This window comes from Lonchura striata, chromosome 5 (genome assembly GCF_050655825.1).
Source record: "Lonchura striata isolate lonStrDom1 chromosome 5, ASM5065582v1, whole genome shotgun sequence".
Classification (NCBI taxonomy): Eukaryota; Metazoa; Chordata; class Aves; order Passeriformes; family Estrildidae; genus Lonchura; species Lonchura striata.
This window is the reverse complement of record NC_140707.1, coordinates 9943326-9955664: the sequence shown is the minus strand read 5'-3', so window position 1 is coordinate 9955664 and position 12339 is coordinate 9943326. Positions and strand designations below refer to the sequence as shown.

At 44.5% G+C, this 12339-nt stretch overlaps 2 protein-coding genes across 7 annotated transcripts in view; one reads left to right on the top strand and one right to left on the bottom strand.

Annotated features, from left to right (window-relative positions):
• Positions 1-12339, bottom strand: part of ELP4 (elongator acetyltransferase complex subunit 4) — a 140139-nt gene that overhangs the window by 112109 nt on the left and 15691 nt on the right. For 5 of the 6 annotated variants that reach the window (XM_021536708.4, XM_085579586.1, XM_085579585.1 and 2 more), the window contains one exon: positions 11541-11662. In XM_021536708.4, coding sequence (XP_021392383.2) covers positions 11541-11662 — 122 coding nt within the window. Of the gene's footprint in view, positions 1-1214; positions 4117-11540; positions 11663-12339 lie in introns of those variants that run through there. The other variant, XM_085579590.1, reaches the window with a different exon arrangement.
• LOC144246396 (inositol 1,4,5-trisphosphate receptor-interacting protein-like 1) lies at positions 5585-7242 on the top strand. The gene has a single exon (XM_077783795.2). The coding sequence runs from the start codon at positions 5752-5754 to the stop codon at positions 7240-7242; it is 1491 nt and encodes a 496-aa protein (XP_077639921.2). The 5' UTR covers positions 5585-5751.

Here is a 12339-nt window from a genome sequence, read left to right as displayed (position 1 = left end):
TTAGCAACATAATCCAAGCTGTATGTGAAATCCCTCTTATATAAAACCCTTTGATCCTTATGGGTTTCAATAACTGTATAACTCAAAGTACTTAAGAATTTAAAACCTTACCTATTTATGCATCAATAAATATGTTTTTCACACGGGTTTATGCAACTATTTTGAAGTGCAGTTATTATCACAAGTATGACGAAAAACACAAAATAAGAAAATACTAAAGGGAGTACAATTCACTGTTGATCTGTAAAAACAACATTTAAATAGCTTGAATTCACAAGAATTTAAGGCACTTTTTCATTATGTTAATTTTTAGTATTTAAAGGACACCAGATGGTAAGTCAGGAAGGGTAAATATTTTCTTTTCAACAATATATTATACAAATGTCAGTTTAAAGGGCCATACTCCCCAAACGGGGGGGGGGGGGGGGGGGGGGGGAATTCTATTTTGATTGTAAATATACAAGGTGTATTGTTAAAGGATATAAATGAATTTTTCTCCTTTCAGCAGCCCTTATACAACTTATTTCCATCTCCAGGTAAGGCTAGCCTGCAGAAATTTTTCCTTGACACTCAGAAAGACCTAATGGGTGTCAGGCCAGGGTATACAAGAACTGGGTGAAGAGAATCAGAAAGCCATATTCCTCTATTTTAGGAAATAAAAGTCAGGTGCAAATACTCAAAGTGGAATATTCTTAACACAAGAAAATATATTCTGTACTCCACACACACAGAAGTACACCCTACACTCAAGTCACAGAACTCTTTTACTGTAACTCCATTGCAATGTAGCTGCATTTCACAACATTTAAACTCAGAAATACCTATCAGATAATCAGATTATTTTTTTTTTTAGTTTCATATTTTTTATGAATGCTTAAGTAAGTGACATATAAATACAGCAGAGAACGAGAAAGTAAAATTGTGTGAAGGAACTCAGTGTTCCTGTCCCAAACTCTGTAAACCCTGCTGCAGTGCATAATGCACTGGTCTGAGCCTAAACAGAGTTAATGATAACAGCATATTTCATGAAAGCCTTCAGAGATGAGCACTGGAAGCAACAGCTCATTACCTAAGCAAAGCAACTCTAGAAAGTTATCACCTAGGTTTTTTAAACAGATATTTGCAGACATTGAAACCTAAACATTTACATTTTACCACTTCTATGATACATTTTAAAGGCCAAGTAAGTGTCCCAGCTGAGACAGCCACAATACCCAGAGTGCCATCACACAATTCCAGGAAGCTCCAACCCACTCAGAGTCACACCATGGCACTTGAGGAGGCTGCAGGCTCTGCTCCCTTGTCCTTCAGCCCAGCCTTTCATCCCCTCCTGTTGATGCACTGCCCCTGTGTGCCTCTGGGCCCTGTGTGCTTGCCCAGCACACCTGGGCACTCCCTGGCTCCTTACCTGCAATTTTATTCACCTGTCCTGCACAGCTGCACCCACTGGGGATGAGGATCAGCCCCAGCCCCACTCCCCATCACCACACACTGAGTGCCTACAAGCGCTTAAAAAACCTCTAAGTTCAGAAAGAATACGACAAAAGAAAATTTTTTTGATGAATAGACAAGCATTGGCAGATAACAAATCAGAAATTTGAGCCAAACATTCATCTTCTCTGGTTCTAGAAAATCTTTTTATTAGATTGGTCTAAACTTTTGACAAAGAGGAAGCTCTACACTTTAGAGTTTCCAGAGAGGATGCTGCTTAAAAAGATTTAATTATTTTTAAACAGAAGAAATTTTTTTTTCCAAGTGTCTCTTTCACATGTCTACAACTTCTATGTCAAGATTATAGCACAGTTCATAATGGAGACAATTGTACATTACAATATAATCAAATATTTGGATTTTAACAATGAAAAATGTAAAACAGATTCACCAAACATGCAAATAAGAAAAGTAAACAGATGAGCAAAAGGTACACAATACAGAAATTAAATTTCACAATTCATCTGCCAGGCTTAGCCTCCACCCTCATCTTTGTGCTACCACAAGACTTCAGAGAGGTAGGTAGTAGCAAAGTTCCTTTCTGCTGTAACTGTAATTGGATTTCTGAGTATAAAGTGACACCATTTAAGAGCATGCAGCAGCTGAATCACTGCAGCAAGTTCCTGCATTTTGAAAATAAAATTAGAAAAAAAGAAGAGGAACATATTTGCACATATATTTTTACTTTTGAGGTATTATGCTTTTAATGTTTTTTATGAGCATCTAAAAATGTCAGATGACTGAAAAAACACCTCTAGCATTGGTACATAACTTCTCTCCCAACACCAGCTAGCAAAGAGACAACAAATAATTAGAATTACTCTTTGAAAACAGACAGCCTTGGCCATCAGCCTGATAATTTCTTCCAGGTTTGCATTTTTCCTTTTGACAAAACAATGGTTTAGAATGATATACATGAGGGGAAAATGTAAGCATCGTGGCTGAATGTACTTTGCTGAAGTAAAAAAAAAAATCCACGTAGACAGCTATGTTTTCTTTCAGGGCACTGTTTGCACACATCATAATATAGCAGCCCCATGGTTTTTATTGTATTTTTTAGACAAATAATAATAAAATAAAAATGGATATAATAAAGGTTCATTTTGCTAGCTTCTTCTTGCATTCACTTTTTCAGCAGGAAAAGAGTAAATGAGCACTTTCTGTTCTTCAGGCCTGCCGAATTTGTTGAAGGTAGAACTGTTTTAGTCTTCCCAAAATTACTTAAGTAAATATAAAATTAAAATATAATTCAAAAAATATAAAATATGAAAAATTATAAAAATATACTAACTTACAAATATATAACTAAATATATTAACTAAATATAACTATATGTTAAGTAAATATAACTATATATTAACTAAATGTAACTATATATTAACTAAATATAGCAATAATAATGAAATATATTAACTTTTGCTTTAGAGATCTATTCAGCTTAGAAACTTTCAAAAATAGTGTTCCTGGAAGGTTTTTTTTATGGTTTTTTACTATTTTTTTTCTTAACAGCCATTACAGTTGCCCACCCCTCAAGCTTCACCACCATGAGAAACTACATCTTCCCCTTTCACTGTGACACCCTTTATCCTCTCTTCTTGGAAGAGAACCTCCAAAAGGCAATCTCAGCTGAATGCAGAAGTATCCTGTAAATAAAATTCCCACTTGAAAACAGAAACTCTTCCACAAGAGATGAGCAGACAGTTCTAGAAAGCACTTCTGGAGCTCCCACTCTTCCACCTCAGGCTTGCAGGTACCACATGGAAAGGTCACCGATCCAGCACTGGCCAGGGTGCCACAGGTTCAACGTAGTGCTGCAGGGGTTGCTGGTTTGCTTTCCAGCACAACCATGACCTGTAAGTCTTCCTTACAAGACATCATAGGATCACAGAATGTTTTGTGTTGGAAGGGACCTTAGAGATCATTTCATTCCAACCCCCCTGCCATGGGAAGGGACACTTTCCACTAGCAGGTTTCTCAGAGCCCCATCCACCCTGGCCTTGGCCACTTCCACTGATGGGGCAGCCACAAGGTTCTTCTCTGGGCACCCTGTACCAGGGCCTCAGCACCTTCACACAGAAGAGCTTCTTCCCAATATCCAATTTAAGTCTGCCTCTGTCAATTTAAAGTAATTTCTCCTTATTCTGTCACCACACTGCCCTTGTGAAAAGTCCCTCTCCAGCTCTTCTCTAACCCCCTTAGGTTCTGGAAAGCTGCTGGAAGGTCCCCCCAGACCCTTGTCCTCTCCAGGCCGAACAACCCCAATTCTCCGCCTGCCTTCACAGGAGAGGTGCTCCATCCCTCTGAGCACCTCGTGGCCTCCTCTGGACTCAGTCCAGCAGGTCTGTGCCCTTTTACTGTGGGTGAGCCCAGGGCTGGATGCAGAGCCCCAGGTGGGATCTCCCCAGAGCAGAGCAGAGCAGAGGGGCAGCATCCCCTCCCATGCTCTGCTCACGCTGCTTTGCTGCAGCCCAGGGCACATTTGGCTTTCTGGGCTGTCACTGCACACTGCCAGGTCCTGTTGAGCTTCCTGTCAGCCAACACCCCATCCGCTCTCCTCAGGGCTGCTCTCCATCCATTCTCAGCCCAGCCTGTGTTTGTGCTGGGGATTGCCCCAGCCCAGGTGCAGGACCTTGCTCTTGGCCCTGCTGAGCTCCACGAGGTTCTGCCGAGCCTCTGCAGACTCAGTGTCCCTCTGGATGGCATCCCTGCCCTCCAGAGGCTGCACACGGAGCGTGGTGCTGGCAAACGTGACTGGCTGGGAGGAGGGACAGTTCTACAAAGCCCTTTTGAACAAAGGCACAGAATTCTCAGTGCTCCTCTCTGTCACTCTAGGCCATGTGAAAGCACGACATGAGCCGCTGCTATTGCAAAGGTGAAAGAGAGGAAGTTTATGTTTTTATTTTCTGACTCCAGCATTTTTACTTTTCCAATGGTGACAGTGGATTGGAGGGTAAATGTGCCACCTCTCCAATGACATTGGACAAACTACAAGTACATCAAATTTCTCCGCCCCTATGGAGGAACGCAAAGCAATAGATGGTTTACAGAAGATTGTGGGAGAAAGTTCCCTACAAGAAGGAAAACTCAGGTGGCTTTAGAAAATCTTATGAATCAGGGCAGCACCTCTCTCGGGTCTTCCTGGTGTGGCAGCCACTGAAGATCACAGCATGTACAAAGCTGATTTTTGCCCTGTGTTTCCCTTGCCCTCTCGGGCCATGCTGGCCATTTCACACGGGCTCTGAAAGTCCCTGGAAGCTCTGGCGGGGCAGGGAGCAAGCAAGAGGCAGCGCTGCTGTGCCTGCTTGTGTTCCCTGGGGAGACAATGAAGGTTCTGCTCGTCCCAGACACTCTGCAGGGCTTTGGCACCGCCAAATGAACTTGCAGGACATGCAGAACACGGGGCTCTGTCGGCAGTGGGAGCAGCCTGTTGGAAATCACCAGCACACATGCTCATCAGCCCTGGGAAATGACTCTGTGCAATCGAGGGCCTCTGGCGTGGAGCAGCAGGAACAGAGATCCTGCCCTGGAGAAGCTCCATGCCACGGCCAGGGTGTTCACCACTGAGCTCCCAGGGCTGTGCTGAGGTGCCAAGAGCACCCCACAGGCACAGAGCGCAGCGCCAAGGGAGCCAGCTGCACCTGAGAGCAGCAGATTTCCAGGGGCAAAGCATTCGTGGGCCATTTCACCCAGTCTCACAGTATCAAAGGGCCTGCGGGGCTTCTGCCACGTTTGGGCAGGGCAGGCCTGGGCTGGATTTCAGCCCGGGCTCTGCCCTCGGTGTGTGTCAGGTATTTGGCAGCCGGGTCCACGGCGAGTCCCTGAGCTGGGGCAGAGATGGAGGGCGGGGCTGGCCTGGCCGGGCCGCACTGTGACCCCGGTGACATGCCAGCCCCGGCGTCACAATGGGGCAGCTGCAAACAGCAGCAGCAGCGGTGCCGCCGCCCCAGTGCAGCCCCGGCCGGCGAGCAGCGTGCCCGCAGCCAGGAGGCCGCGCCGGGCGCTGAGCGCTGAGCCAGGGCAGCCAGGCGAGTTCCCGGGGAGCCGCTGCCCAGCGGGCACCCGGAGCCGGTCCCGGGCGGGAGAGCCTTTGGCAGGGCACGGCGCTGCTGCTGCCGGGGCAGCGGCACAGCCGGGCAGCCTGACGGCTGCCGGGCCGCTGTGCTGCCTCCGGATCCCCGGGGCTGCTGCCCCGCTGCCCCGAGCAGCGCATCCCTGCCGCCCGCACGGACCCTCCCGGTCCCGTCCTCACCTGCCGAGGCCATGCTCGGCACCACCTTCCTCCTCCTGCTGGTGCAAGGCCTCCTCCGGTACCCGCAGCCGGCCGCCCGTGGGCTGGACGAGGCCACGCGGGAGCGCATGGAGCAGCGGGCCGAGTACCTGAGCCAGGAGATGGCTCGGCTGGTGCAGGAGCTGGAGCGGCAGAGCCTGGAGCAGAGCGCTGGCGCCTGGGGAGCCCTGCTGCTGTGGCCGTGCTGGGGAACTCTGGCAGTCCTCGTCCTCCTCTTGGCGCTCTGGTTTGGAGCAAAGCAAGTCAGAAGCCATGAGGAGAAATGGGAGGAGGTCGGTGCTCCTGGAAATGGCAAGGACAAACACAGCGGAGCCCAAGACGACGAGGCCCACAAGATTGAAAGCAACCCGGGAGGCCTTTCAGTGCAGCGCATCCAGTTGCCTGTTGTGGATCTGGAGAAAGGTTGCTCGCTGATTGGTGACCTGATGGCCAAACTGAGAGACGTCTTTGAACAAGGCTTGTCACACAGTTTCTACCCGGTGCCACAGGAAGCCATCGGAGTGGGCAGCGCCTTTGAAGGCTGGAGTCCCCGTGCAGAAGATCCTGTGTACCAGGTGCTTGTTGCCCTGAGTCCCCCTGCGGGACACGCCTTCCACCTGGAGCTGGACACCGCAGGGATGCCCCAGAGGAACTTCTGGGTGCGCGTGGAGCTGCTGTGCACCTGCCCCAGGGGGCAGCCGGGGGAGGACATGCTGTGTTTCCTCCACCAGCCTGAGCAGGAGCTGAGGAGGAAACAGGAGCCCAGCCTCCTGCACACCCTGTGCACCGGCTCCTATCTGGATGTGCAGAAGACTGCCCAGTGGTTCTGTGGCTTTGTGAGGGTAGCCTGGCTGCTGTTGCCTCAGTCCCGCCACTGGCGCTTAACGTTGCTGCCCTCCAGCCGCTCCTGCCGGTTTCAGCTGAGCAAAGGCCAGGAAATCTTCAAGGCTGAGATGATCTTCGGGGTGCGGCGAGGAGACTCTGACATCTTTGCGGGCAGCCTGGCCACAGAAGCGGGCACGCCAAGCACCGCGTGGCCTGAGACCTGTGCCGTGGCAGAGGCCAAATTCTTCGGGCACATTTCCAGGCAGGCCCCCCAGGACAGCTGCCACTGCAAGTGCCTGCAGCTCCTCAGCCACAACCTGCCGGGTGTAGGTTTGTCCAGCTACACCTTGAAGACTGTGCTGATGCACCTGCTGAGCACCGTGCCCCCGACACGCTGGCGCAGGAGGGATTTCCCCCAGCGGATGATGGACATCCTGAAGCTCCTGCGCTGCTCGCTGGAGACCAAAGCGCTGCAGCACTTTGTCATCGGCAACGAGAGGCTTCCCGAGGAGATCCGTCTGCCCTCGGACTTGCGGCTGGCTGAACCTCCCAACCTCTTGCAGCACCTGGCCAGCGATCCCGACGCCCAGGAGAAGGCCCTGCAGGACTACTTTGGCCTGGTGCTTGGGCTCAGGCAACTGCTGCTCTCTGGCCACTGAAAGAGATGCTGCTGCCCAGAGCTGTGCTCCTGGGGCCTCTGGACAGAGGCTCTGTACATTAACCCCTGTGTATATTAACCCCCCAAGGTTTTACATTCATTGTATTCATTACTGCCCTGTAATGAATGCATTTCTTATATATATTGATGCTCCTTTTTTTTGTGCTATTACTACATAGATTAAGACTCTCTAGTTAGTGCATTAACCTATTTGTTTTTTCAATAAATCCGAGTATTTCATTATCTGATTTGTGGTAGGTCTTCTTGAACTTGACCGGATGTGTAGTCTACACACTGAATGTTTTGCAAGTTTGTTTTTCTAGCTGCCTGTAGTCTGTTTTGATAGGCAAATACGTGTATGAAATAATGACAACTAGTGATGAAGAAAATATACTTCTGTTTATTGGGACTTAAACCATCTTTGCTTTCGGCTGCTAGTGATCTGCACACAATCAGAACAGCACTGTCTTAAAAAAAAATGATTAAAAATGTTCCTGTTGTCCATAGGGGTCAAATACAGGTACTATTGGGATATAAATTTTAGGAATATTTTTTAGGTGATCTGTCTTTATTTCATTAACCCCAGTTATAGATTGCACACATCTGTTCACAGGAGAAACTTAGATATATCAGTCTTTGAGAAAATGCAGAGAAAAATGACAAGTGAGAAATTCTTCATGTAGTTTTTGGTTATTAGATTCGAGCTCAGTAGCTTATATAGATTTATGGATGTCACTGTAGATGTATATAGTGGAAAGATGATAAGAAGGTCCAGAAATCTGATGCTCTATGGAGGTTTCAAGATCTCAAAAGGATTAGCTGTAAGTTCTGATTTTAGTAGTAAAGTAAATTAGATACATAATTTTTCCTTATCATTCTGCGTTTCTCTGTGATGTGCTACTTGTAGAGAAGGTACGTGACCTATCACTGCATGTCCTAGTAAAAACTGCTTTTAGGCCCCCTTTAGGAACTGCCAGGCCACAATGAGATCTCCCTGGAGCCTTCTCTTCTCCAGGCTAGACAAGCCCATTTTTCTCAACCCGTGTCCATAGGTGCTCCAGCTCCCTGGTAATTGTGGCCTTGCTCCAACAGGATCATCTTCTGTTAGTGCAGGGGACCTCAGAGCTGGATGCAGGGCTCCAGGTGGGGTTTCCAGAGCAGAGGGGCAGCATCCCCTCCCATGCTCTGCTCACGCTGCTTTGCTGCAGCCCAGGGCACATTTGGCTTTCTGGGCTGTCACTGCACACTGCCAGGTCCTGTTGAGCTTCCTGTCAGCCAACACCCCATCCGCTCTCCTCAGGGCTGCTCTCCATCCATTCTCAGCCCAGCCTGTGTTTGTGCTGGGGATTGCCCCAGCCCAGGTGCAGGACCTTGCTCTTGGCCCTGCTGAGCTCCATGAGGTTCTGCCCAGCCTCTGCAGGCTCAGTGTCCCTCTGGATGGCATCCCTGCCCTCCAGAGGCTGCACACGGAGCGTGGTGCTGGCAGCTTGGTGTCCTCCATCCCACTTTGCACAGGCTCCACATCAAAAGCAGCTTAACAGAGCAATCTTCATTTTCAAGGTAAACTATAAATAATCCATCTTTTCTCCTTAAAACTTGTGAGAATCAGTTCTACCTCCCAACCCAAGTAAAATAACCAGGAATGAAGGTAAAGAACTTATTTTATAGGTAGTTTAGGCAGTTGTAGAATTTTAATGCCAAACCTGAAATAATTTTACTATTAAATAAATTTTTCATTTACCAAGGCAAGCAGTTTTATTTTATGATCAGTCACAGAAGTTACCATATAATTTCTGATATTATATACATTCTCAGTGCTTATCCCTTAGAGTAAGAAATTGCCTTTTTTTTTTTTTTAATATAGAGTGAACAGAAATGCCCTCCAATGTTTAAAATACTTTCTAAAAACCAACATGTATATAGTTCTGTAGGCTTTACCAGTGGTGTATAATTTTTCAGCATTATGTCTTAATGCCAGTTTCCTGAAGGAGCTCTGACTACAAAAGGCATGAATATATTTTCAAAGGATGATGGATAAATTGGTGGGTGGTAATACAATATATCTTAGGCAGCTGATCAGGGCTTTTTATCCTCTGCCTGTCTTTTAGTTATACACATTTTCAAGATAATTATGGTCTATAAGAATGTCTTTTCCCCTTCCTACTACCAGCAATATTTGTCTTGGTTATAGGTTCAAGAAACTTCCAATCACATCACAAAATTGGAATAGGGCAATTATGACATCTCAGCAGAGAGCTGAACATGCATATAGACTGACCACACAATATGGACATTAAATATGGACACAGTATGGACAGTTAATGAACTGCCTTTATGAAACCCCCCAGCTAATTACATACTGGCTGTGGAATGTATTGAATCCACACTTTAATTTTACAAAGTAAAACCCAAGCATAAGGTGTAATTCAGTCTGGTATCTATCATGTCTGTGTTACCTATCCAGTGAAGAATATAGCCCAATCAGATACTGAAAATAAATTAATTATTAATCTCATTAAATAAAGTGCCATGTTATTCCATGGTCAGATATGCTATATTAAAATCCAAACTTGGTGGAATCATCCCAAGAAGCTCATTTTTATAACAGGAGAGATCTTCTTGAAGGTGAGGGTTACTTCACTGACACAATACAAGTCAGAGAAATTAACTCTGCTGTGCCTTGTCTGTTAAACAAATGAAGTGCTGAATAGCTAAGGTGAGAGTAAACAGCACAGACAAGAATATTGTTGGATACATAAGGGCACAGAAGGGGACAGAAATCAAAACAAGATTATGTTTATGCAGCAATATTGTCCCTCCATTTATAGTATCCCAGAGCAGCACCACCATGGAGTTACAACATAGGAATGCAGCATCCCTGCCTACTGTCTACCCCTGGAAATTAAGCAGGAAAATTATTCCCTATCAAGCAACAGAGCTGGGTAAGGCACAGCAAACTAACTGACCCCAGACTCAGAAGGGTACAAGATGTACAGAAGATGTATGTAACAATGTCTGCTGGTTATCACATAAAGGCTAAAAGGAGCCAGAAAAAAACATGACAGGCAATGGACAATGAATCAAAGGTGAATGAAAGAAAAACAGAATGTACATTAGCTACTCCATTTTAAGAAAATTTGATGCAATGCAATAAAAATACTAAGTTGGATAATTAAATCTCAATGAGAAAAACTGCAACAATCATGTTGTATCATCAGGGAGTCAATACTTGATTATCCGTAATTTAAAACCACTTAATTAAAAAAATGTAGCACATGCTTATATAATTCATACTTGAAAACTGAATTTTAACCTATTTGTTTAACCTTTATTCTAAACCACAAATGATACAAAATTTCACCCTTAAATGAACCTTCTTTAGGTTCAAGAGCGTTAAAAAATTGATTTTTCACAACCACAATAATTTAATTTCATTAAGAATATACTTTTTCCTGAATACTGAAGATAATATTCAATAGGTAAGGCAAAGAATTTACCATCCCTAGGTAGGAAAACAGAAGAGTAATAATTTTGTCCAGAAATAGTCTCTGAAGACACTTAAGGAAATAGCCAGATTTCACTTGATGCAGAAGTAATCAGTAAATTATATGTTACTTCTGGTATTAGGAAAACGCAGCCTTAGAAAGACATAAAATATTTAATGAAATTTTGTAAGATTATCCTCACACTTCAGCATTTTTTGCACTGTTGATCAGGCTTTTTCCCTTATGCAATTTTCTCATGACAGAAACTATCAGTGTTTGATTGGGAGACAACTGAAGTCTGGAGGGATCATTTCTGTATGACCTGATCCAAAGCTGACCAAGTTCCTTAGCACAAAAAAGAGTCAGAATGAAATGTAAGTGTAAAGGAAATCATAAAGATGTTAAATGATGTTTTTATTTTCTACAGGAAACTACAATAAATATCCACACTGTACACTGTCTCTACTACAGCATACTGGATGAAGCTTAACTACTTTTCCTCCTGGGCAGGAGGAAATTAAGTAGTTGGGTTTACTGAAATCATTCTACTAAGCCAGTGGAATAAAGAAATAAAATAAAGAATAAACAGGTTCTGAGCCTGATTTGGCCTTGGGAGGATCTAACTCCACTGTCCATAGATGGGAGGTAGAAACCTGAATTTAATTCTCAAATCTGGCTGGTATAAATACTCCTGTATGTCCCAACACATTCTTATGAATCATCAAGATTAATTAATTTGTTGCTACACAATATATGCATTTAATTAATCAGGAAATTGCAACTTTACTTATCAATAGCAATGACTCTTATTTACCTTCAAAATGTTGTCAGGATGCTCTTTGGCAGAAGCAACAAACAGTTCATGTCCACAGACAATTCCCTCTGCGAGAAAATACTTGAACAACAAATCTGAGTAAAGGCCATATTTATCCTCCTCTGTGAAAACAAGAATGGTTGGATTTTTTTGTTAGATAAATTGCCCACCTGTAGGTTCACAACACTGTAAAATGCCTCTCTGGGTCTATCTCCTGGAGTATAGAATTTACAACATAGATCAAAGGTAAAACAGGACTCAAAACCTTTAAAATAATGCTTGATAATACTGTATGTAAATTTTTTTAAGCCAGAGGAATAGTCCTCAATCAGGCATTTGATTCTAAGATACAGATGGGATACAGCCTCCTCACAAGGCTTCCCATAAGTATCAACTAAGATGGCTGAATTTATGGATTAATGGAAGGGGGTTCCTTAATTTAGAAGAAATATGTTAATATTTATTTTCTTAGTGCTTAAAATATTTGTTACCTGATGCTTTTCAAAATTCAGCCATATATGGCATGCTAAGCCTATACAGAGGTAACATCCAGAATAGAGACATTCTTATGTCTGAACTTCTTCCGAAGTTGTGAAATTACAAAAACCAAACAATTACAATTACAAAGAAACCAAACAATTAGCAATGCTGTTCTTGAAACCTAACCAGAGCAGAATCAGAAGAAATTCAAAAGACTCGTGAATTTACAATTTAAGCAGTGAGACAATACTTGTTAGCAGACACTGCGAATACTGGGCCACTGAAATGAAAATACAAACTCTGACTTCAGAAAGACTAG